Raw genomic sequence first — 26,944 nt, 5'->3', positions numbered from 1 at the left:
GTAATTCCACGAGTCAAAGCGTCTGCCCAGTGAAGGATGGCACACTTCTGAGCAGTCTTTGGATAAGACTCCGTTTGTTATCTTGGAATGTTGTTGCTTTTTCTAACTGTCCCCATGGATCTCAGGTTTTCGTCATCCCTTTGTTTTGGGATGTTCTCAGGTTAGGTTGTCTGAAACGTCTAGTCACCCTCAATCAGGTATTGATGAAACCTTAAATATCTGGTCAAAACTAGTACTGATGGGCTGAAACGTTGGCTCCGTCTATAAAGGGCTTGTCCTGCAAGCGCAAGGACCTGAGTTCGATCCTCAGAACCTTTATTTAAAAAACCAAACAAAAGAGCAGAGAATGATGGCACCACTGGGGATCCCAGTACTGGGGAGGTGGAGACAAAAGAGTCTCTGGGACTTGATGATCAGCCGGATTAACTTATGTGACAAGTTCCAAGCCATTGAGAGACCCAGCCTCAAAACAAAGGGTAGTGGGAGAATGATACCCGATGAACAAGGCTTACGGCTGTCCTCTGGTCTCTGTGAGTACACACAGCATATTCTCTCTCTCTCTCTCTCTCTCTCTCTCTCTCTCTCTCTCTCTCTCTCTCTCTCTCTCTCTCACACACACACACACACACACATACACGTCAGTATATAAACATGTGAACAAGCACACATGCAAAGCATGTGCATACACATATACACATACAAGCGCACACACACACACACTCATTTGCATCAGTATATAAGCATACGAACAAAAACACACATGCAAACCAGCTTTGATGGCTCTGGCTTTGCCTGAGTTTGGCCCTAAGATTGGCTCACTTGCTGAGCCCCATGCATGGGGAGCACTGTGTATGCTGGGTAGACCCTGTATCCGTGGAGAATTTCCACACTCACTCAAATGATGCCCATGCTTTGTCTTTACTGTCCCTTGGCTGCCTGCTTTGCTTTCTGTCCTGGTGTTTTCTTTTCTGTGTGTTCCAGTATGTTAGGTAATTTTATATTTCTTATTTCAATACCCTGAAATCTGGAAGTTAGATTTCAACCTTTTTGGGTCATGTCAGCAAGCTCTGGACTATCCATCTTCTGGTTTCTGTACCTTTGAGGCCATCGCCTGCTGTCCTTTCTCATTCCTTTTCTAGCTTTATAATTTCACCTTACTTTTCCATATCCAGTTTCTGCTTGAGTTTGATATTCAGCTGCTTATATCAAGTTATTTGATGGAATTGGGGTTAGGAAATAGAACCAAATCTAATCATCTACCACTCTGCTTTATTGATGGAAATCAGTTACGTTTATCAGTTTACTTAAAGAAGACAAGATCCTGAGTGCAGCAGCATTACTGGTGGAAAAAGATGCCTAGGATGTCCCACCACAATTCGCTTGTGGATTACATATTGTCAGATGGCGACGTGACATATACAAAGAACTGTGTGCTTCTGTCACCTTTACCTTTTATGGGTGTGTTTCTGTCCCTGGTTGGCTAGAGGACCAGTTCCTCTGATTGTCTAGGACTTGTTTCTTTGATTATTAGGATACTCTTAGGTTAGGTTACAGTTTCCTTGCATTTCAAGTGATGTTCCTCTTCATTTCCTATGTGTAGCATCCATTTAAAACCACATTATATGACCCAAATACAGAGAAAAGTACAATGAACAACACTGGAAATATTGAATATTATGTTTATGGTCAGAAACGTGACGAAATTGGTGTTATGCCCGTGTAGTGGGCAATCACACAGCAGTTGGGTTTTTCTTTGCTTGGATAACTAAACTGAGGTACTGTATTACAGACTAAGGGGGATGAATAAGTACCAAGGCCCTCTACACAGTCTCTCAGGTACCTGCCAGATTGTCAGGCATAGTGTAGGCACCTAGGGAGTCTGACACATTGACACTTGCCCTCTGCATGAGTTGACTTTCCTCTGCTTCGAAGAGGATGATGGGGCGGCAGTTTGGAGTTTCCTTGACCTTGAGTTTATTCCACTAACCATTGCATAGTTCTGGGGATGGAAGTTGGGGCTGCTTGCTGTACCCCTGTGCTATACTTCTAGCACCCTACTATTGAATTCTTCAATCACAGGCTTTTAATTCCTATCCTGCCAGATAACTGTCACAATGGGACTCAATTCTTTGATAGGTAAATTTATCTCGATAATGACCTCATTCATGTGTTTAGTATAAGGCCAGCCCCCACACACTCTGTTTCCAGATGATGCCCAGTGTCTCAGTTTGCTTTCTGGCACTGTGATAAATGCTATGACCAAAAGCAACTTGGAGAGAAAAGGGTTTATCTCGATTTACAGCTAGAATCTATCATGAAGTGCTGTATCCAAGCCAGCTTGGGTTCCCAAATCCCGACTAGGACAGTGAGGGGGCGAAAAACTGGCAAACACACAGACACATGGACACAGAAAAGCTGGGATTGGGCGTCTGAACTCTTGGTTGGAGAAGTGCAATGTGCTTATTATAAAGAGTTGAACAAGGGGATGGGGTTGTTGCATATAGCTGGTCAGGGAGGCAGGGTTATCACATACAGATAAGGAGACAGGCTTATTGCATACAATTGAACAAGGAGACAGGTTTAGCTAATCTCCATAGGAACATTTCTGTAGGGGAGCAGTCTTCCTGCTGTAAACATCCAGGGGAGGAGAAAGCTGTGGTAGACATTTCTGCACACACTGTCAACACTTGCACTGGGCCCAGAGGGAAGTGTTGTCGTCCATCTAAGCCTCACCCAGGGAAGGCTTTGTCATGCCTGTGGCCTGAAGCATTGGTCCATGATGTGACCGTGCCCATGTCAAAGAGTACACATTCAGGATTTCTCTTCTTCCCCACAATGGAGGGAAGTCAGGATGGGAACTCAAGGGAGGAACTGAAGCAGAGGCTATGGAGGGGTGTTGCTTCCGTGCTTGCTCCTTCTGGCTTGCTCAGCCTGCTCTCTTATAAACTTAGGGCCATCTGCCCAGGACTGGCACTGCCTACAGCGAGCTCCTACTTCAATCATCAGTCAATGCAAAAAGTGCACCAGAGACCTGCCTACCCGTCAATCTGATGGAGGCATTTTCTTAACTGAGACTTTACTTCCCAGGTGATTCTAGCCTGTGTCGAGTTGGTCAAAACTAAACAGGACACCCAAGTACCACTGAATGATTGACGGGAGTGTTTTGAATAGCTCAACACAATCAATGGTTTGTGACTGCTTCACCGTTGAATGTCATTCATGGGCAACGATCCTATCAGGGGTGTCAGCGTCTCTGCTCCTAAAGATGAACTGTCCTCTAACTGATGCTATTTTCTGATCTAGAATTTACTGTTACTTGGAGCCACAGCCATCGAAGACCGTCTTCAAGCCGGGGTTCCCGAAACCATAGCTACTCTGTTGAAGGCAGAAATTAAAATATGGGTCTTAACAGGAGACAAGCAAGAAACTGCAATCAATATCGGTAATCAGTTCTATAAAATTCCGGGTGCTTGTTTCTGTTGTAAAAATGTGTGGCCTTCTACTGTGTTGGCAGTTTACAAATCTCTCTTTTGTTTCAAAGATCCACCAAGACTCCAATGAAATGCTCATATGAGTCTGTTCTGCTTGTTACAAATGTATACACACACTCATGTGTGCACACACATGTAAACATGTACACACTCATGCAAACAAGTCACTATGGCCTCTTGAAATGAATTAACCACTCTTAGGTAGGAAAGAGAATTTAATCATGTAGATAATTTTTGATGGCTTTCTTTCCCGAGTTTTCTTTGACAGATGATCTCACTAGGTTTACAGGTTCTTTGCTACTTTCCATCGTTATGGCCAGTGTGAGTGACTTTACTCCAAGCGGGCCTCTCTGGGGGCTTTTCACCTTTGTCTTCCCTACCCTTTCCACTTGAAGGAAAAGGACTTCAAGTCACTGACATTGATAATGACACACATTCTGTAGAACTGCTGTGTGATCCAGCTACACCATTTCTGAGTATATTTCTAGAGGAGACAAGCACGTCCATGTTTACGGTTGTGCTATTGGTGGTAGCCCAGATGTGGACCAGCCTCTAGGTGACCCCCAGCAGACGAATGGGTAAAACGCAGGTGTTGTATGCTCAGTAACCGTAGCCTGTTAAGAAGGAAGTGATGTCATTTTCGTGAAAATGGATGGAACTGGAGAGTCTTAACATATTAAGCCAAATAAGCCAGCCTCAGAAAGACAAATGCCACATGTTTCTCTAACGGGTGCCATCTCATAGGTGTAAGTCTAGATGAACACACACATATGATAGGCAGGTTAAAAGGGGAATGCAAGGGTGAGGAGGGAGTCTGAAGGGGGAGGCAGGGAGGAGAAAGAGAGAGTTCTGCACATGAACCGTGTGAGAACCTAGATGTAAATCTAAGTGTGTATACACGCAGTGCCATGAGAGCCGAAGGGGACTCCATTTAGGGAATGGAAGGAGGACCCCTAGGGGTGAGAGAAAGGTGATGAGGGGCGAAATGAGCAAAGAACAATAAGGTATATGCATGAAAATATAAAAAACCACTATTGGTTGCTTATTTAATGAGTTGTTAAGAAATTAGATAAAACCAAATCACTTTTAGGCTTAGGAAGGAGTTGAAGCTGCTACTACTTAAAATAAATATAGCTCCTCTCATTTCAGTTAACATTAAACCACCTGGCTCTTTGGCATTCTGGCTTCATGAGACCTGGCATTTTTGTAGTAAAGCAAATTCATAGGTTTGTAAACCTCGTGGGCTGGAAACGTAACTGGTGGTAGAGAATGCTTGCTTGGTGCACACAAATCCCCAGCATGCCAAAAAGGAAAAAAATCCAAGCACTATGTCTCTTATTTATTCATGTACATACTCTGTCCTGGCTCATCTTTGAAGAAAGTATGCTAGAAACTCTGACGTCAGCAGCCTGGCCCTCCTCAGGCTAGGTCCCTCAGGCTTCTGTGCCTTATGCCAATGGCTGCCCTTTCTTCATGTCCTTCTCTTTGGAATCAGCTGTCCCCAGACAACCTCGGCTACAGACAACACCTTCCCACGGGGGTGAATTTTATTTAAAAACTAGGCAGATCATTTTCAAAATTTTTAATCATGTTTAAAAATCTGAGATAATTACTAAATATATGCACTTTAGGCTCTCAAACATTTGACACTAGACTCACGAGAGAACAGGAAGTGCTTGTTGGGTCTCTTGAGACACCCACAGTGGACACTGTACATCAATGCCGCTGTCACTCAAGTGTATGATATTAGACAGTAGTGTGGTGACATTTCTCTACCGACCCATTGCCATTACTAGAAAGTAAACCTTCAAGCGTATAGCCCTTTAATGTGCCAGTAACAGTCTCAAATGAAGGGAACGTATTTGCTTTTTCAGTACTGTTTTTTTCCTTGCATGTATTTATTCTGGTCCTTCATGCATTATTTCCCTCTGTAAGTTTGGTCTTAAGCAGGGTTTTCCTTGCTGAAACCTATGAGCCCCATCCCAGAGGGCAGAACAAGTTGACTGCTGCCCTGGGGTGGATGCCTTCTGCCTCTGATGCTGATACGAAAAATGTGCTTAACCTACTAGGGGCATGCATAACCTTCCTCATCTCCCCATATCCTGAGTGAAATGCATCATAGCAAGGAAAATGGCAGACGTCAAGCAAGTAGGTGATGACTTTGAAGGAAAGGGTTGATCGTGCTCCTAACGTGAGGAGGAGCCTGGATTCTACCACAGAGTATCTGAACACAGAGTATGTGTCCATGCGCACAGGTGCTGAACTCGGCCAGCAGACAGGCGCTGGACTAGTGGACAGGAGGCAGAGTTCAGCACGGATGTGTCCTGTCTGCTCCACGGTATTCTTTCATCCCTAAGAGATCCAGTGGTATCGCCCAAGCTGTTTAAGTTACATTAAGGGAACGTCGTTATTTCTCTGGTTAAAACTACCAGGTGTTTTTAAAACAAAAAGAGATGGAATCATTTAAAACTCCAAAACCAGATGGACAAATAAACATGTTAGGATCCTTTTAAAAAGATTAAAGACAGGGAGGTAACTAACACAAAACGGTTTTGTACACGGATACAGACCCATCTTAACTGCAGCGGTGGGTAGCGCTGAGTGGTTCTGGGAGTCACAAATGCTTTCTTCCCTCTTGTACGTTTTTAGATTAGCTCCAGAAGGAAGGGCTATATCTGATTTTCGCATTCAAAAGGGAGACATTTTGAGTAACTGTTTCCCTGCTTGTTGGCCTACCTCTTGATCCCTAGGGACTTCCCGCAGCTCTAGGCAGCCCGACTGCTACAGATTTACTGGCGCTCTTGCGGAAGGATTTACTGGAAGTATTTTATTTGACCAACAGCTGCTGAAGCAAGCTGTAATTTTTAAACCCTGGGTTTCTGCTTCATTTTCGTAGTTTGCAATTTAAGCAAAATGCTGTTTGACAACTGCGGGTCCACAAAGACATGGTGGAGAACCCCCTAAGTACTTCCGCTCCAGCATGGCGGAGGGAGCAATGAGTAGTGAGTGACACTTGAGTGTATTTAAAGAGAAAGCTGAAGGCTCCTGAGGAGAAGCAGATTAAGCTGTTTTGTTTCATTTGGAAAACGAAGTTGGGTTTCGCTCAGAAAATTATCCGAGACCACCTGCCCTCAACAGATCTGTGACGTTTAACTCTGTGAGCACCAACCCATGTTTGTTACTCTTGATGCTTAATGGTTTTGGATGACATGAGATCAATTCTTGGAGAAGAGCCAGGTAAAGAATTCAACCCACGCTTGTAAATTGAGATCTAGCTCTTTAATCTCAGAATTCGTAAAATGGCAGAGGGGCTGAGAGCGACACCTCTGGGGTGACTTCTCACCACAGTTAAAATTAACATCACGCAGGAAACGTTTTTATCTTCTCACAACCTAAAGCTTTCAGCTCTGCCAACGAGTGTTCGCCTTTGGAGGGAAAGTGGAGAGAGTAAGCTCACACTCCCAAACATGTCTAAATCTAGATTTCTATGAAGACATGTTTGAAAGATTGGAAAGAATTTATCTATCCTTCCTGATTGTACATTCTGGGATCGCAGCAACAGCAGGAAGCCACCACTGTGCTTCAACATGGTGCCAGTCCACAAAAGTGGGCTGTGTTGGAGGTCCTCAGTTGTTTCCCAGAGAATCTGGCTAATGAACGCCTGCGTGTGGATGGATGAAAACCATTGGTAGGCATCACGACACAAGATGCTCGCAAAGGCTACTCCAATAGGAACCAGAAGGTCCAGGCAAATCAAAACTATCTGTGCATCTAAAGAACCTGATTAGTCTAAGTATAACAAATATGGATGATTATTGACTTATAATTCTTTTTCTTTTTGACTTATAATTCTTAATACCTATATAACTTAAAGACTAAGGCTTCATATTAAAATGTTAAATAATCTTTAAACAAATATGCAGCAAATGAGGACAATGACCTCAAAATGTAAACAGTGTAAAAGTATCTTGATCAGAGGTAGAAATGTATGGTGCAGTATGATAAATATATCCTAAAATTGCATCCATATACAAAATATCTTAAGCAGAGATAAAAACATACATAATACAATATGACAAAATAACTTTGCATAGGTATACAAATATTGTCAACAGAAATAGTATCATATTCAATATAACAAATATAATTTGAATTTGTGTCAATATACAAGAATCTATACCAATGTAAATTTTCTATAAATAATAACTCACGAGTATTCTCACTGTTACTCACTATTATTGTTAGTGTGAACTTATTCACACTAATCTACCTATCTACCTATTATCCCATCCAATTCCTTTTTTTTTTTTAAAAAAAAAGGGATTCCAGAGCCTACTTAATTTCCACTCCCAATCCTATACCACTTATAACCAACTTCTAATAGATGTCCCAAACCCTGAGGACAAACCTTATTGGGAGAGAGGACATCATCTTCTAGAATTACTTCCAGCTGTCATGGGGCAATGTTATTTTTATGGGATCCTGTAAAACTAAAATTATGGTTAAGTTTCAAGATTAGTGTCTGGTACAATTGCAGATAGTCTCTGAGTAGTCGATAGGGTGTTTCTGAAGTTCTTATTTGAAGTTCTGGCCAGAACATTGCAGTCCTATGAACACTACTTTCTAAACATTCAGTACAGAAGCACTAATATTAGCCTAGCAGAGAAACGGTGAGATCATTCTACTTCTGAATATAAATAATAAGCAGAGAGGAGCACACCTTTAAAACCAGAGCTTTGGAAACAGAGGCCGGTGGATCTCTGTAATTTTCAGACTGGACTGGTCTACATAATAAGTTCCAGGTCAGCCAGAGCTACATGAGACCCTATCTAAAAAGCAGTTATAAATATTAAATTACTGACAACTCAGGAAAAAAACAACTAAGAATATCCTAGAAACAGACTGCTTTATCTGGCAAAATGAATTGAGTGAAAATTAATTTTAATCCCTGTTTTACTTAGCTAATATCTTTGTTGCAAAGGAAATATTTCTACACTCGCCCAGAATGATGTATAATAAAGGTTTATTTATTAGGGGATAAACTCACAGAGTTGATAGCCATCTGCAGTCCTGTGCAGTGTGCTGGGAACCAGAACTGAAGCCAGGAGCCAAAGGGCCCATACACTCCTTTGTTATGCATATATAGTACATGAGACCATGTTTAAAGTGGGCCAGTATCTTAAAGGCTATTGGCTGAAGGAGTTCCAACAGCAGGATCTGAGCAGAAGTCAAGAGCCTGAGACTTGGCACACTTTAGAAAACCTTAATCCTAAATTTAAAAAATCTAGGATTGTGAATTGTAGGCTGGTTTTTCTTTGCTTTGTGTCTAAAAGCCACTTATGAGGAGTACATGTTATATTTGTCTTTCTGGGTCTGGGTTATCTCACTCAATATGATGTTTTCTAGATCCATCCATTTGCCCACAAATTTCAAGATGTCATTTTTTTTTCACTGTGTAGTACTCTATTGTGTAAATGTACCACATTTTCCTTATCCATTACTCGGTTGAGGTGAGGGGCATTTGGGTTATTTCCAGGTTCTGGCTATGACAAATAATGTTGTTATGAACATAGTTGAGCACATGTCCTTGTAGTATGATTGAGCATTCTTTGGTTATATACCCAAAAAGGTATTGCTGGATCTTGAGGTAGTTTGCTTTCTAATTTTCTGAGAAATTGCCATACTGTACCAATTTGCCCTCCCACCAGCTATGAAGGAGTATTCCCTTTGCCCCACAATTTCTCCAACATAAGTTGTCAATCCCAGAGAATCTAGAAAACACTGAGGACCGTAAAATAAACAGACATGGATCTAATCTACATGGGAAGTAAAAAAAGACAAGATTTCTTAAGGAAATCGGGAGCATGTGGATCATGGGAGAAGGTAGAAGGGGAGGGGAGAGAAAGGAAGGGGAGCGGAGAAAAAATATATAGCTCAATAAAAACAATTTAAAATAAATTAAAAATCTGAAATGCTTCCACATCCAAAACTGATCAGTTTCAGATTTTCAAGCATTTTATATTTTAGACTCTTCAATTAGAAATGCTCAACCAATAATATTTATGCAAACATTTCAAAATTAAGGCTTGTTTTGAATATGCATACTTAAAAATAAGAAAATCTGAAACATATCTAGTCTCAGGCCTGTGGAATAAGGAATGCTCACTGTATACTAGCTTGGTCTTTTAAGAGCAATGTTACTTGAGAAACTCTGAATTACTTATTTGTGTAATTAATAAACTTTTGGATATGGTTTCAAAAGTAATGTTTTTATTGGAAGCTATTATGTTTGTCTTTGTAATTTGTTGTCTGAGGCACTTTACCAAATATTTCTCTTAAACAAATAATAACCCTGAGTGAAGGTTCTGGTGTCCATTCAAAAATAAACAAGTGAAAATATTTATTGTTTACAAAAAAGCCAAAAATCAACCTACAACAGATTTTCTTGGTCTTTCTGTCTGCTTTGAGTTCTGTTTTGTGTCTGTGATGGGGAGTAGCTTTTTTCTAAGAATCATGCATGACCTCACTAGCCCCAGGTTGTTAGCTAGGTTTTGTGTACCAGGCATGATCTCGGTCCTATCAGGTAGACCCTAAGTCCAATCAGACAGCCATTGGTTACTGCTGAGATATGAGCGCCATTCTTATACCATTAAAGATAGTTTGCCGTTCTGGTCATTGTTAACGGTTCATTGGCCTCACAGCTAGATAGGAATGTTGGTTGTGTCGCCCACATGGAAACTTGCATGGTATTTTCTGATCCTATGAAACTAGACTGCAGGAAGGAGGCTTTTAGGTTAGATCCAGCGTGAACCTTCTGAGTCTGGTGTTGGAAGTGTATGCTCTTCAGCGACAGGAACTTAGTTGCCTTCAACCACTGAGAGGCAACCGAGGGCAATGGCAATAGCCTGGATTGCTTGGGGAGTCACATGGCCTAGCCTGTCCAAAAGTTTTCTCATGCATGGTACTGGAGTTTTTGTTAGACAGTCTATGGCTCTTGGGGACTATTATTAGTCCAATATGCATAATTTCATTTTAATATGTAGACATATGTTGTATATATTGCATATAATTTAACTTTAAGTAAATATAAAGTAATACAATTCTTTGAGGCTTTGTCTACCATCCTTAGTGAGAGATAGTTTGATTTGAGAACAAGATTGACATTGTTGATTCTAATTGAAAATACTCTTGTTTTAAACATCTTTATTTATTTACTTAAAGTTAGGCTCCCTTCTTTAGATGGTGATTGTGTTGATCTTTTGGCAGGAGCACAACTCCCTTGGTATGCTAGCTAATATTCCTTGAGACTTCTGAGAATTGCCAGCTCTAGCAAGAAAAAGGTTATCTTGCTTGTGCGGTGGCCATGCTAACTAGGAGCATAGATTCCATTCATCTCCATAATCTGTTTGCTGTTATTTTAGGTAAACCAAAGTTTGTCTTAATGTTATTCCAGAATATCCAAAATAAAGAAAAAATTCACAGAAAATTGGCAAGTACTTATTTTAGCCATTAGTTATAAAGACCTTCCCAGTTTTGTCTTTTCAAGCTGTTTGCAAGGTCCAAAGTGAGCCTAGGCTCATGCCCCTAGTCCTCTAGCCAATAGTGACGAGATTGACATAAGGGGGAAGTTGTGAGATGGATCTCTGAGTATGTGTGTAACCTTAGCTTCAAGTGGGGCAGAGACAGGAGGATGGCTGGGGTTTATTGTGATGAGGTTGACAAAATGAGGGAGGTTGTGGGATGGATCTCTGAGTATGCGTGTAACCTCAGTTTCAAGTGGGGTGGAGACAGGAGGATGACTGGGGTTTATTAGCTTCCAGTCCAACTGAGAAAACATAGGCTCCCTCTTCAGGGGAGGACTCTGTCTCAAGGAAATGGGAAGAAGGTGGTTGGGGAGGACCCCAGAAACCCTTTTCTGACTTTTGCTCAAGTGCATATGTTGGGTACTGCACACCCGTTTGTGCAAACCCTCACACATACACAAATAAAAATTTAATAAATCTTCAGAAGAGAAGAGAAGTCTCAGTCACTGAATTAGGAATTCCCGGGAAGGATGAAGTTTACATGTTGTCCCTTCTCCATTTCAGGGTATTCCTGTCGGCTGGTGTCACAGAACATGGCCCTTATCCTATTGAAGGAGGACTCTTTAGACGTAAGTTCTTTGTCAAACATTATGTTTGATACAGCTGCAGGAAGGTATTTACTATGATTATTAATCAGTTCAATTTCTGTGAAAGACAATTGTAAAACTACTCTATTTAGTATGTCCTTATGAGTACATGCCATAAAGCCTCATCACTAAACATCAAGATGTTGTGGGCTTAGAATATTACCTCCTGGTAATATTATACTCACATAGTCCCAAACATTTTCAATGGGTCGGTGTTGCTCTCGTTTGGCTTTGTTAACTCTGAAGTTTTACATGACATAATGGCATCTGTTGATTTGCATAAAGTGGCAATGGGAGGTTCCTAGGGAGGTTCTTTTGGGTAGATGCCTCCCAATGCGGCTAATAGTCAAGTTCTGGTAGCTGCTTAGTTTTATGCAGCAATAGGGTACAGGTGCATTCAATTCCCCAAAACCAGATGCCAACAGATCATGGAGAATGGTACACTATGGGTAACAGAGTATTTTTATAGGTGTGTGTCTTCCTGGCTGTGCTGGCTACTTTTATGTCAACTTGGCATAAGTTAGAGTCACTGGAGATGAGGAAGCATCAAGGAAGAAAGCACCTCCATAAGATTGGACATAGGCAGGGGCTTGGTCCTGCCTCAAATGATGTAACAGAGTGTGCTGACTCCCCCATGGGAGGCCTCACCCTCTCTGAGGAGTGGATGGGGGTGGAATGGGGAGAAGTTGGGGAACAGGGAGTATGAGAGAGAGATGGAACTGGGATTGGTATGTAAAATAAGATAGTTTTTTTTTAAAAAAATAAAAAAGTCAATACTTAAAAAAAAAGATTGGACTGTAGGAAAGCCTCTAAAGCATTTTCTTAATTAGTGATCAACAGGGGAGGATCCAGCCCATTGTGGGTGGTGCCATCCCTGGGCAGGTGGTCCTGGGTTCTACAAGAAAGCAGGCTGAGCAAGCCATGCGGAGCAAGGCAGTAAGCAGCACCCTTCCATGGCCTCTGTGTCAACTCCTGCCTCCAGGCTCCTGCCTTGCTTGAGTTCCGGTGATGACTTCCCTTGATCGTGAACAGTAATGTGGAAGTATAAGCCAAATAAACCACCCCCTTGCTTTTGGTCATGTGTTTCATCACAGCAATAGTAACCCTGACTAAGATAGGCGCCAGCATAATGGACTATTGCTGTGTTGGTGTTTGGAGAGGATCATGGAAGGACTTGGGAACTTGGGGCTAGAAAAGTCACTGAGTGTGGAAAGCTCAGTGGGCTGTTCTGAAGGAGCGTGGAAGATAAGAATGTTGAAGGCAGTGCAGATGATAAAGGCCTGACTTAGGAAGTCTCAAAGGGAAGAAAAAAACTCTGCTGGGTCATTTGTGTTTAGAATCTGTAGTGTCTCGTCAGCTAGAGCTGAAGAATCAGCTGTGGTTAACAAGAGGCCCAAACCACTAAGGTAAATCCTTTGTTTTGCTGGGACAATGGCTGTTGGTCTGCTGGGGTTGGAGAATCTGCCATTAGGAAGAGACCAGCATCACTGAGGTGAGATCTTCTGGGAAATATTTCCTCAGAGTCGGCATATGTAAGATGTGTTTAGAGGTGGCCAGAGTTGTACTTGGTGCTGGCAGCCAAAACTTGGTCCTGTAAGTGTTGGGGGTAAACCCCACTAATCCTCTCAGGGTTCAGAAGGATTGCCACAGCAGGCAAAAACCAGCTAAAGATAATCTGAGGATAAATAAAATAAATTCGCTCACAATAAGTCGTTTTATCATGTCTCATTTACTTCTCCTGTGCTATCTTCAAAGCTTTCTGTTTCCTCTTCAGTGTTTCATGCTGTTGCTTGCTTTGCTTCCCATCCCATGTGGTTTGCAGGTTGCATACCCACACAGAGTTAACAAGCACGCATTTCATAGAATCATAAAAATCAGGTGGACCTGGCAAGGAGGTGCCTTGTGTCTCAGAGGGGTCGTGGCTGTGAAGCTCCCCAGCAGATACCGGGAGGATTAATTAAGAATCAATACAAAATTTTAAGAAGTCGTTTTCATGCACTGACTACGTTTCTTAAGTGTGACTATTTAGGCTGGAAGTTTGTGATTAATTATTGTAGAAAATGCAGCCGTGCTGTGGCACTTTTTGAGAACTTTTGCTTCTTTCCCTGGCGGCTGAGAACACAGCGCTGGTAACCATAGTAACCCGCAGGCCTGGGAGAAAGGCAAAGGTGTTTGATTTGCATCCAGCTACCCGACTTACCTGCTGGCACCCAGGGAAGAAGGAATTTTTTTCTCTGGGTCTGGTTTAGTGACCCAAGCCTTTTTCCTGCATCTCTAGGGGTAAAGGCATAAACAGTTAATTTTCTGGGCTGTGATCTTACGTTAATTGAAACCAAGGTGAAGGGTAAATACAGAATATTAATAGCTTGTTAGGTTAGAGCAAAAGGCCAGTAGATTACACCGTCCTGAGTCTGCTGCTAGAGAATTCAAGGCCACCCAGACCTGTTTATCAGTAAGAGTAGACATACTGTCTCTGCTCAGTGCCTCCTGCTTGGGACTCCTTTCTTGTCAACGAGTCCTGTCAATAAAGGTACTTGTGGGGCATTAACTTATATAGATTTGACTCTGAGAACACAGGCTTGACTGAGAGAATGCTTCCACACCAGGACTTCATGGTGTGGATAAAGGTATACAGTTGACTGTACAGGAAGAAGTTATTTCAGTGAATGGTTTATACACTACTGGGATATTTTGGAAGGGAGAAACGTCATGATTTCACAGATTTCTGCAGAATTGACAGTGACTATCCAAAAGACAGGTGTTCCCGAAGTTTTGCAAGTCGGGAGTGTCCACACTCCTGTGGATTTGTCTAGTAGAATAGAGCTGTCAAGAGTACATTCACTGTATACTATTTGGGGACTCTCATCATGTAAGAGTGCCCCAAGTGGCACAGGTTTTGAAAACATGAAGCGGCCATGAAGAACAGCTGAGTCTTACCACTGTGAGAGGCCATTGGAGAAAGTAGAGCCTCAGCAGCAGATGAAGACCCAGAGCTAAAGGGGTCATGGAGAGAAACTGAGGCTTGGCACCATCAGGAGACCCTAGGAGGGGGAATTGGTGAAAGGAAGTACATCCCAGGGGCAGCAGAAGACCCAGCATTTTGGAGACGCCAGCACCATGGGGTGACCACTAAGAACAGCAGCAGCAGTGGGGTGGAGCCTTCCAAAGCCTGGAGGACACGCGTGTTGCTGCAGAGAGCAGAGCTGGAGAGATGACCCAAGCCCCTCCCCCCAGAAAACATGAGTGAGTCCCAAAGAACTGGGCACTGAGTTATCTACACACTTGGAGTTTGGCTTTGCTTTGTTCAGATTGTGCCTGTGCCTCGGTTCTTTCCTCTTGAAGTAAGAAAGTATGACATTTCCATTTGATTTTTACACAAGTCCACAGCTGAGAAATTTTTAACCTTTAAAAGAGATTTTGGATTTTTTAAAGAGACTGGATATTTTAAAGGGACTGAACTTTTAATGTGTTTCAATTGGTTAAGAATGTGGACTTTTAAAGGTCCTCTTATTTTTCATGTGAGATCTTGTTTTTTTTTTCTTAAATATTTATTTATTGTGTTTACAGTATTCTGACTGCATGCATGCCTACAGGCCAGAAGGGAGCACCAGATCTCATTACAGAAGGTTGTGAGCCACCATGTGGATGCTGGGAATTGAACTCAGGACCTTTAGAAAAGCAGGAAGCGCTCTTAACCACTGAGCCATCTCTCCAGCCTACTTCATGTGAGATCTTGAGGATGAATAAGAAAACAAAGGTTGTATCTTAATAGTGATATATTTGTGTGTCAAGTGATAAGGGTCAGTTATGCTGGCTAGTTTTATGTCACTTTGACATAAGCTAGAGTCTGGTCCTGGGTTCTAAAAGAAAGCAGTCTGAGCAAGCCATGAGGAGTAAGCCAGTGAGCAGCACCCCTCCATGGCCTCTGTGTCAGCTCCTGCCTCCAGGTTCCTGCCCTACATGAGTTCCTGTCCTGACTTCCTTTGATGAAGAGCAGTGCTGTGGAAGTGTGAGCCAAATAAACCCCTCCCATGCTTGTTTTTGGTCACGGTGTTTTATCACGGCAGTAGAAACCCTAACAAAGGCCCTGGTGTAAAGCCCCTGAGAAAGTAACAATGGGGGCTGACTCAAGGGTAACCAAGGACCCTGTAAAGTTGTTTGATATAAAAATACTAGTTTCATTTCATTGCCCAGGCTTCCAGCAGGTTCTGTTGGTATTCACAGTGCTCCTTTCAGGTGGTATATCTAGTGCCAGTGCTGGGAACAATGCCTGCGCTGGTTACACTTTAAAAAGGAGAGAGAGCATGGAGTTTCTGTTGGTGAAAACTTGGGAGACCCCCTACTATGAAGACCAGTTCTTTGTACTCCCTTAGGGTCTCATGGGTCAGCGTGGAGTTCAGGACGTCACGTGTAAGATGCCTGCCTTGCACTGAGCGCTTTAGGGTGCTTCTGCGTGAGGCTTGTTCTTGTCTGTGCAAACTTCTAGTCAACTCTATACCTGGGACAATCAGCTTGCAAAGAGAAAAGCTTCATCTACCTCACTCTTTGGGGGGTTTATTTGGCCCTCATGGTTGGGTCTCCCCATTTCTTTGGGCTGTGTCTAGACAGAACATTAGTGGGACCATGTGGTGGAATACCGTCACTCACCTCAGGGTCAGAAGGCCAGGAAAGCCGAAGAACGAAGTCAGAGTCCGTAATCCCCATCAGGACATGCTCCTGGTGACTCGGAGACCTTTTTTTAGGTTCCACCATCTGCCAGTAACACCACCCTAGGGACCAAGCCATTAGTTAGCACGGGGGCCTTTGTAGAGTTTTCAACAACCAAACTAGGTAGGAAGCCCAGGATCCCAGGTCATGGAGCATCTCCCAGACTCACTTCCTGCCTTCTCGGGAACTCTAAGGAGACCTTCCTCGGACACAGTGTCCTGATGTTCCCAGCACTTGCTAGCACATGTGTCTTTATTTTGCTTTTTATGACTGGAAATATGTTGTGCATGTGCATGCATGCACACATGTTCACATTGTGAAGTAAACCATAATCATTTTGACATTGACGTACAGCTTGATGACATTGGGGACATCCACATTGTCGTGTAACCATCACCACCATCCCTTTCCAGAGCGCCTTTCTTCATTCTAGACCAAAATTCTGCACCCATTAGATAACATCTTCCTGACTGAGAAGATGGTTTGGCGGGAAAGAGAGCTTGGTGTGCAAGCATGAGGACCCAAGGGCAGTGGCTTTCCAGCTCCCAGGTCAAAAGCTACACATGCTCCATGTGTACCTGTAACCCCAGCTGGGTTTGGGGAGCAGACGCAGGAGGATTACTGGGACTTGCTGGCCACCAGCCTAGCTCCGGGTTCAGTTTTTGAGCTTTTCTCAAGAGAATTAGTCAGGGAATAAGGGCAGGACAGTTGACATTTCCTCTGACTTCCATGAGTAGATGGGCACACACGCACACACACACGCACACACACACACACACACACACACACACACACACACAAATGATAATGTGTTATAGAAGTCACTGTTCTACTCATATATCCAGGAATTTGATTTCTTTACATTATTTGACCACTTCTTGGAGAATTCAAACCTCCAACCAATCTTACTCATTTGATCTTTCTACACTTTGTTCAGATCTTTATACCTCACACCAGGAACTTCAGTTTAAAACCAAAATAAAACGAAATGATTGGAAGAGCCACGCGTCTTCAATAGTTAGTGTTTGGAAACATGAAAACGCTTCATGCCTCTCTGTTTCTCCTCTCTCCCTCTCTCTGTCCCTTTCCTTTTCCTGAGAGAATCTCACTGTGTAGTCAAGACAGGCTAGGAGGGGGCTTGGAGAGATGACTCAGTGGTTAAGAGCATTGGTTGCTCTTCCAGGGGAACCAGGTTCAATTCCTAATACCCCCATAGGGACTCACAACTGTGTACTGTGTGTAGCTCTAGTCCTCAAGGGTTCCAACGTGCTTTCATGGACTCCAGAGGCACGGCGTGCTCGTGGTGTGCGGACATCCATTCAGGCAGACTCATACACGTCAAATAAAAATAAATAAATTTTCAGAAAAGCAAAAGACTGGCTAGGGACTTGCCTTTTAGCTAAGGTTTGTTCGGGACCCATGATCCTCCTTGCTCAGCCTCCTGAGTGCTGGGCTTTCACACCTGTGTCTCTGCTGACCCTCAGGTAAATTGCTAGCTAGGTGTGGTAAATAACCGCTGGAAACTGACCAGGTTTCCAGAAAAATTGTCAGTTGCAAGTAAGCTGGATTTCGGTGGCTTCATATGGCTGCTAGCTCCCACACTGAGAGGCGCAGTACAGGTAACTTAGAAACTCTCAATGCAGGGGTCCAGTCAGGTTCCAAGTACGCACATCGAGTTTGTAAAGTTTTATTGGAAAACAGCTGTGCACGCTTGTCCATGTCCTGCCAGTGACAGCTACAATGCTGCCAGGGCAGAGACCAGTGGAGGGCAACACAGCCCACAAGCAGGAAATGCTGAAAGTCACCATCCTGTTCTTTACGGAGTTCACTGCCCTGGCCATGTCTGGCAAGTCGAAAGGCCCTCAATTGTAGGCACATGGCTCAATTATCCTTCTATTCTGACACGGTGATTTTAAGAGTTCAAATGAATTCTTGGGAAAGTGGGATCTGTGCTAATTTGGGGAAATGCAAAGCGATGGTTAAAAGGAAATGTCTGGAAACCCCTCTACTAAAGGGAGTGGGAAGTTATTTAGGAAAAACGTGGAACTTGCACAATCAGACTTGAAGACATAGGAAATGTGTGTGGGTGTGCAACTAGAGAGATGTGGGCCACAGCTTACAGTGTGTCCTGCAAGGAGAGTGCCACAAGCCATGGGATGCTTGTGGTACCATTTTCTAGAGTACCCAGAAAGGAGAGAATCACAACTGTACACAGTTACCCATGGAACAGGGAAAACCGCACCGCTTTCTAATATGGTTTGATGCTGTTATAAACTTTAGATCTAAACCAATAGAGGCAGGGGAAGAAAGAAAAGTTTCCAATTAATCTCAGCAATGAAGAAGGAAAATAATATAGGATTGATTAGCAAACCAAATCATGTAGTATAAAGGAGATATATTATGCTTACAGAAGCATGCATTTTCTTTACCAAGTGTATTAAGTGTTTTAGTTAGGGAAATCCTTTCATTTTTTTTAAAAAACTTTATTCTCAGAGAAAAGAAGAAAACCATAAAATCATTTTACTTGATGTAGGAAAAATCCAACACTCGTTTATGGCTAAGCACCAGGAAGACGCTTGAAATCCTGGCAGTGGTGTGAACCCTATTAAGCTAGTACAGCAGTCAGGACTTAATCCACCCATCTCCCATCAATGCTTGTGGTGAAGTGATAGACAGTTCTTTGAGAAGACAACCATGATGTAAGCGTGTCCCTGTCATGTTCCTTTTAACAGTATCCTGCAGGTACCTGACTCATTATGGGGGGCCACCTCTCCTTAATGGTATGATTGGCTATGCCGAAGTTAGAAGAGAAGCTATAGATGAATCATAATTAGGGTCTAAAATAGATTGTTGGGTATATCTGAAAGAAATAAGCTTCCAGGACAATTGAAGCTTCTTTGTACCCTCCTTTTGTCCAGTTGTTTTGGAGACATCACTGAATCCTGTTTATAATTTTCCATAATGTCTCTAAGTTATGGGTAAACTTGTTTGGATTTTTGATTTTCATGTCAATGAAATAATATTTGAGAAATCTTTGTACAGTTTGCTGTCTGGTTCATATTTCTGTCATTTTTCTCAGGTAGCTAGATTAGTGTTTAGATGAGACAGCGTTTGATGTTTTAAAGCTGGTGGGAGACAGTTTGGAAGTTTTTCACCTTTCCTGTCTTCCCCGAGTGCTGCAGAGGCAGGCATCTCCCTGGTTCACATCTGCAGACAAGAAAAAGCCACTCAACTGTTCTGAATGCATCTAGACGTGCTCAATTTCTAGCCAGAGTCTTCTAGCATGTTCACCTTGTCCAGGAGTTACCTTTGTCCTATGTCATCAGTGACAGAATCCTCAAACCTTAGTTCATCAGGAATTTATGCTAGGATTCTCCGTTAACTCCTGCATCGTCCACTGAAAGTGAGGGGCACTGCTTCCTGACTGTGGGGGTTCCCAGTGGGTAGCTTCCCTCTGATTCAGGACAAGTCTGCCGGGCTGTGTAAGGCATCACCTGTCAGCACTTGGAACATCTCTCTTTCAGTAGCGTGGTCTCAGTGTGTCTTGGTGCCGTATGGCCGGCCTGCTGTGTACTGCTGTGTGGTTGCAGGCCTTTGGAGATCAGGTCTTTCTTTCCCAGATGATAAATCTGGATTCTTTCTTTGTTTCTGCTCTTTTATAACCAGCTGTGAAACTAAAATTTGGGGAGCATCTGCTTGTTCAGGTTCTCGATGTCCCTCACAGTCCCCTGCTTGGGGGAATCTAGAGAAACAACAGCAGTCTTAGAGGGTTTTGCCTCTGTAACATTCACTTTTTATGCCTCAATCATGATTAACAGGGATCCAAGTGGTTTTTTTTGTTTTGTTTTGTTTTTTGTATTGTTTTGTCTTTTTTCCAAATCCAATAGGTCGAGTTGGGTCATGAGCCGCAAAAATCACCATGTCAGCCCCATGTACATGTGGCTCCCATTGAACTTAATAACAGCCCCTTGGCTCCTCCCGCAGCTGCTGCCCAGCCTCAGCCGCCATCGCGCTCCAGGGTGGCGCAGGTGGATTTTAAGCAAACATGTAGAGATTAAATAGCTAATTGGAAATGATTTTTGCAGAGTAAAGCTCAAGTCTGGCATACCCTGCAAAGGAAATCATTGCAGACATACAAATAGCTTACTGTTCATTTTAATTAGAGTTTGAGTGGAAGACAGGATTCAACTGATAAATCTCCACCAGATTCAAGCAGGACCGAAAACCCTGGGCGTTTGTATGGAAATGGCAGAGGCTGCCATGTCAGACTAGATGGAGAAACGGCTTTATTTCCTCTGTTTTAATTGTTTTGACTCCGGTATTATAGTTCTTATCTAGTGGCCATGTCCACTTTTAAAATATAATAGTCTAATAGATTTTGTCTTTTCCTTATTCTCAAACCATTTACAAAAGTGAGCAATGTGTTTTAATTCTTAGAGTTGACTTTAAAATTTTTTTATACTTATTTATTACTTTATGTTTATGACTGTTCTGAGTATTTGGTATTTTAGTAATCTTCTCTGAGAAATGACTGGATTACTTCATCACTAGGCAGCCGCCTGGATGCTTGGACAGAATAGAATTGAAAACTCAATGGTCTATTGAGACTCTTCAGGAGATAACAGCAGATATTCTGCTGACCTTGCTGACCTTTCCTGACCCTTCCTCCTTGAAGCATTCTTGATTTGACTTTTTATAGTGCTCGCATTTATGGGTGAATTGAACTGGTTAGTTTTTGCCAGAGTTCCATCATGTGACTTACTGGAATCGCCAAGGTTTCATTCCTTCCCTTTGGATTTTCTTTCTTAATGCTGAAAACGCTAGAGCAGTGGGGGGAAACTGGCGTGGGCAGCAGCCAGCCCCTCCTCTGCTTCCCTCCAAGTGTCTCTTCTTTCATCCTAAGGCAGAGGTTACCATTGAGTGTCCGGGTAAGAACACACGCAGCGTGAGAAGGGCGCGAGGTCTTTGCACACGTTGCACACCACAGAGGCACAATGTGCACACACATTTGAACTTAATGTCTGTTTAACCAATGACTTTTGCCGCTCAATGGCTTCCTGTTGATACTAGTTTATACATTCCCATGTTAGAGACCATAGAAGTTGCTTATTGGTCTGTAGAATATGTGCATGTTCCTAACATGCATACGTGTGATTTTCACAGAACTGTTCTCCAGAAGTGTGCTTAGGAATTGAAAGGTCATGTCTGTGAATGTATAAGGTTACAGTTTTAGAGACGACTCCTCGGTGTGCTCAAGAATTGAAGACATTGATGGCCCAAGTAATTTACTGAACTTAGATCCCTGGTTTTGCTACCTCTCGGTAGACGTTGTACCTGGCTATACTTTAGACCAGAACTTGTCATTCTTCAGTGAGTTTTTAAAGTGAAGAGAGGAAGAGAGATCAAAAGGTCACTGCCATGGCTGAGCAAGGCTGCTGGGACAGAGCCCTTTGTGTATGCGTGCAGGATGAGAGAGCTGTGGGGCAGCCAGGGGAGGGAGAACATGGAGAAGGTTCTGCCACAGGTGGACAGTTCTGTGTGGGAGTGCTGTAAGTGCCAAATGCTACATTCTTCCTTCCTGTTTTTTTCTCTATTACATTTCAAAATTATTTTCAGAATTCACAAGCAGTGTATTTTCCTTGTATTCTTCTCCTTCCTTCCAATTCCTTCCAGATCCTTCCCACCTCCTTACCCACCCACCCAATTTCATTTACTTTCTCTCAAAACCAAACAATAGTAAAACCCCACAAAAGAAAAAAAAACAAAAAAAAGTTAAAAAAGAGAAAAGCAACCCACCAAACCTTAACAACAATGAAGGCACACAGAAAACGTGGAGTCCATGTTGTATGGCTCACTGACTGCTGCTGAGTACCAGGCCTGGAGGTAGCCTGGGTGACAGCCCAGTGTCTCTCCGCTGGTGAAATGGATTTTCTCTCACCCAGCAGGTATCAATAGCAAATAGCGTCTTGGTTAAGGGTGGTTCTTTGTGCCCACTGCCCCTTCTCCAGTAAGACTGTGTTCTTGCCCCATAAGATCTCTCCGTGGGAGAGTCAGCTGGCACAGCTGCCAGCTGGGTAGGTAGCATGTGGCTGCTCCCTGTGTAGATAAAATCCTGCCTGGTCCTGTGGTCACACTAGTTGGAGTCTGTGCTTAGGATACTGGAGACTAATCTAATTAGGTAATTTGTGACTGCCAGGCTCTAGAGCGTCAGTTCTCAACCGGTGGGCCGTGACCCCTGTGCCCATCGGAATATTTACATTATGATTCATATCAATAGTGAAATTACAGTTATGAAGTAACAACAAAATAATTTTTATAGTTGAGGGTTCCCACAACATGGGGAACTGTATTAAAGGGTCACAGCCATTAGGAAGGTTGAGAACCACCACCCTAGAGCGATGGAGAATTGTAATAACGGCAGTAACCAGATTAAAAATGAAATGGTCTTTTAGGAATCTTAATAGTTACCATGCCCTTTCTAGTAGAATTCCTGTGTGTGTGTTTTGGGGGCTTGCATCCTGCTGGGAGAACTATGCCTAGATGTAGTTAGCGACTGCCTTGAGCTGTCCCAGTGACACATGGGGTGACATTTCTGCTAGGAATATCAGCTGTATGCTCTGTGAGGTCCTCGTGCAACGGAAAAAAAAGCCTTGCTTAATCATCTGCTTAGCACCGAGAGGAAAATAACTCCCGTTCTGGACATGGCAGCAGTGTACTAATAAAGAGCTTGAGCTTCTTCGTTTTCGGTTTACACGGAAGGAAGGCGAGGTCACCCTCCTGCCGAAGGAAGGTAGTTGTAGGAGGAGCTCAGTTAATACTTAGGAAAGACGCTGCCAGTGTAACTTGCTCTGTGAATTAATGAGCAGGAACTCTACAGAGCAGGTTAGACTCAGGTTCCTGGTCTGTTGTGTACATACAAGAGGAAATTAACCTCGAAATCTGTCCTTTTACTGAATCTAGTTTCGTTTTATTTTATTTTATTCAACCCCTTTGTAATGTCCTTGCTATTGTTCTGTATTGTTCATAGTCAGACACACACGGGTTGTAACCTGTGTTCTCTCCAGCCAGGGCCTTATGGACAGAGAATGTCATTTCCTGCAGATGTCAGGATGATAGTTACAAACCCAGTGCTGATATATAATAAGCTTTCATCACTTACAGTGCTGGAAAAAAGAAGTAGCGTTGCTGCTGAAGCACAGATTCCTTCCAAGGGCTTGGAGGTTTGTCCTGTTGTCAAGACTGGAAACTTAGGGAAAACAACAGTTTATGGACTGGAGCTAATTCTCCTCCAGCTCTGTTGGCTCTAAGAGTCATGGCGAGGGCCTGGGGGAGGTGGTGGATCAGTGATGGATCAGTGTGTAAGTTGAGGAGTTCCGTCAACACCCACCTGGAAACCAGGGTGATGACTTATGCGTGTGATCCCAGAGCTGGATGGGGAGGTAAAGACAGTCTGGCCCTGGGGCTCACTGGCCAGCCAACTTAGCATACTCAGTGAACTCCAGGCCAGTGAGAGGCCCTGTCTCAAAAAACTGTATAGTTTCTGAGGATCATTACCTGAACTTGACCTGTGGCCTCTACATGTATGCACACACGTACAAATGCACATACATCCATGCAAGCACACTCCACATGCACCAGCACACACATGTGCAAACACATACATATCATGTAAAGTGGTGTTAAAAGCATTGTATTACCCACTACATTGTATGTGATGGGGATTCATTGCATATAGTGGTGCTTCGTTAGTAAAGGCATTTTAATTTACTTGCATCTTGATTTTCTGTACAGATCTAATTGCAGACTCTGAAGCCATGAAAGGGTTTTCCCTCCATTTCTTAATTATGCAGGATTTGGAAATATCAGCAAAAGTAGAAAAGTCATACAAATCTACAAAATGCCTATTCTCTACATGTTTTTATAGAAAACTCCTTTTTGTCAGCATGGCCAGTTTCTCTCTTTCCCTGGGTCAGCCCCTTGGTGACTTTAGGACACTGGACTTCCACTGAAGGAAGTTAAGGTCACAGATCTTGCTTATGTTGTAGGCCCCAAGCCTATCATTCCATATCTCCCTGGCACCTTGTTTAGTAGCGTAGCTGGAGCCCTTCACATCTTGCCACAGTGTGTGGCTCGGCCCCTGACTGGGAAGGGTGCTCTGAATACCTGAGGGGTCAGCTGCCCGGTCTTTAGGCTCTGTTTGCCATCTCTCCCTCACTCCTGGATAGCCCTGCCTCTGCTCCTGTGAAATAGGATTGCTTCCCAACCATTTATGAAGCTGCCTGTTTCTCACACTAGATTTAGCTCCCCATGGATCCCTGCTAAAGTATGTCTGCTCTGTGCTATGGTATCCAGCTAGTCTTATCCCCTTTGCTGGAATGCACGCTTCTCTGTCAATGCGAGTCACCCATGTGTAGAGATGTGCTTTTAAAAAAATGTCTTTTGGGGATCACAAACCACACAGTAAAAGCAGGTCAGCACGCAGATGCTGAGGAAATAGCTTTGTTTGTGCACCAAGCTTTATTACTCATCCATTTCACGGGTTTGTACATTACAAGTACAAGATTTTCAGCTGCAATGCTCTCAAGGTCACAGTACCTTGGTTTTAAGTGATATTTCATGTTAACGAGCTTTCCTATTCCCCGAATGTGGCCACCTTCTCCTCTCATTGACTGCATCCAATAGGAAAGAGATGAAAAACTACAGACTGCCATTAAAATAAGTGGAGTAGTCATTTGAAAGAAATGTTTGGCTGTTGCCAGTTAAAAATGGCAGCTTAGGGCTGAGACGTAGGTAAAATGAGAGACCCCATGTCTAAAAACCAAGGTGGAAAGCAATAGAAGAAATATTACATTCATCTCTGGTTTTCACATGCATGGGTGAATGGCACACGTATACACACACACACACACACACACACACACACACACACACACACACGAGGCATTAAAGTATGGCAATAACCAGGCATTTGACTCACTCCTCACTGTCCGTATAAGGAAGCCAGATTGATACTATTTCTTGACAGTAGAGAAACTGTACTCTATCTTTAAAATGTACATATAAACGCTAATTACATATGTGTGATTGCTTCGTTTGCTTGTGGGTTTTGAGCTGGGAACTCAACTTTGGAACTTTGGGCCTCTGTCACACTAATACCGAACCACTGAGCTTCCTCTCCGGGACCTCGTCTTTAAAACACTTGGTGCCAAGTGAGTGCTTCAGACACTTTCTGAATCGAGTGGCCGTGCTTCTGTAGGAGAAGCAGCACAGCTTGCTTTCCCTAGTCCTGTGTTCAAGGTCATGGTACCCATGGTTTTGGCAGACACTGGTGAAGAGGCTGGAACTCCTCAGTCACTTGCACATTGCTCGTGGGTTACAGAGACAGAAGAGAAAAGGAGAGGAAATGGGAGTGTAGAATGTGCCTCCAGTGACTGTGTTATCACCTCCAGTGACTATTCCTGTGGGCAGATGCTCATAGTGTCTCATAGCGTGTCTCTCTGTAGCTTACATTTTGCTAAGTTGTCAGGTGTCCCAGGTAATCTTAACAAGATAATTTAATGTTTTAGAAAGCACGAATATGATGGAGTTGAGCATACATTGAAACAGTTTACCTCCCAAGCACAAATTACAGTATTTCAAAAAAAAAAAAGCCCTGCTCTAAAAGCAACGGAAGCATACACATGGTTATGTGTTTATCAAGTGAGTGATTTGCTGTTATTAGTTGGATAAGCACAAGCTCTGGAAACTATGCTTGCCCAGGGGTGGTCTTGTCTCTGAGCTACTTTGCAGAAAAATAGTCAAATTTACCCAAATAAAGTGATCGGTGCAATTTTCCTGCCGCCTGGCCCTCTCCAGTTCTTCACTTCTGTTTCAGCTCCTGTATGTTTAACCGAGGATATTATTTTAAAAATTAATTTCTTCCATCTGCAGGAGTGTGCTGCCTTTGGCAAACTTGAGGTAGCTGAGATCTATAAGGTCTTTTGCTTGTAACATTTCTCCAGAGATCCTAAACATGTGTGATCTCCTTCCCCGGTATAAGGAAATCCTAGCCACAGTGGTTCATGCAGTTGTGTCTTGGGCTAAGAAGGTGCTGAAGGTGAGAGCGGACCAATCAGAACTGTGGTCGAAGGGTAACGAGCTCCTCAGGTCCTAACCATTGACTGTTCTCATCCCAGCAAGTTGAAGATTGCGCCTTGGCGGAGACTAGCATGCAGAGGCCTGACAAGTGCTAGTTAGTTAATGAGAGACTAGCTTTCTACCTTTGTCTGATCTCTTTCTGGAAATGAGCAAATTCAGTCTCTGAAAATATCAAATATTCATGAAAGGGTGAAGAAATGCTATACTCCGAATGCGCCTTGAAGCGCACGGGCCCCGTGCTCCTGCACGCCGGACGTAATTGTCTTAAATTACGAGTGCTACCCTAGTGCCCGCACTCTAGTGCTAATTGACCCTCCGGGTTCTAAAACACACAGGCCTCGGCAATTGAAAGCTTATTAAATTATGCCTTCATGTGGGAACCAACACGGTGCGTTGGAGCAGTGAGCAGGGATGGTTTGGGGAGAGGCAGGAGTGATGG

At 43.2% G+C, this 26,944-nt stretch overlaps 1 protein-coding gene across 4 annotated transcripts in view; it reads left to right on the top strand.

Annotated features, from left to right (window-relative positions):
- Atp8a2 (ATPase phospholipid transporting 8A2) overlaps positions 1–26,944 on the top strand; it is a 542,501-nt gene that overhangs the window by 164,850 nt on the left and 350,707 nt on the right. For all 4 annotated transcript variants that reach the window (XM_075950134.1, XM_075950131.1, XM_075950132.1 and 1 more), the window contains 2 exons: positions 3,304–3,442; positions 11,579–11,643. In XM_075950134.1, the coding sequence (XP_075806249.1) occupies positions 3,304–3,442; positions 11,579–11,643 (204 nt within the window). The remainder of the gene's footprint in view (positions 1–3,303; positions 3,443–11,578; positions 11,644–26,944) is intronic.

The sequence above is a fragment of the Microtus pennsylvanicus genome, chromosome 15 (genome assembly GCF_037038515.1).
Source record: "Microtus pennsylvanicus isolate mMicPen1 chromosome 15, mMicPen1.hap1, whole genome shotgun sequence".
Lineage (NCBI taxonomy): Eukaryota > Metazoa > Chordata > Mammalia > Rodentia > Cricetidae > Microtus > Microtus pennsylvanicus.
This window is presented reverse-complemented; position numbering and strand designations above follow the sequence as displayed.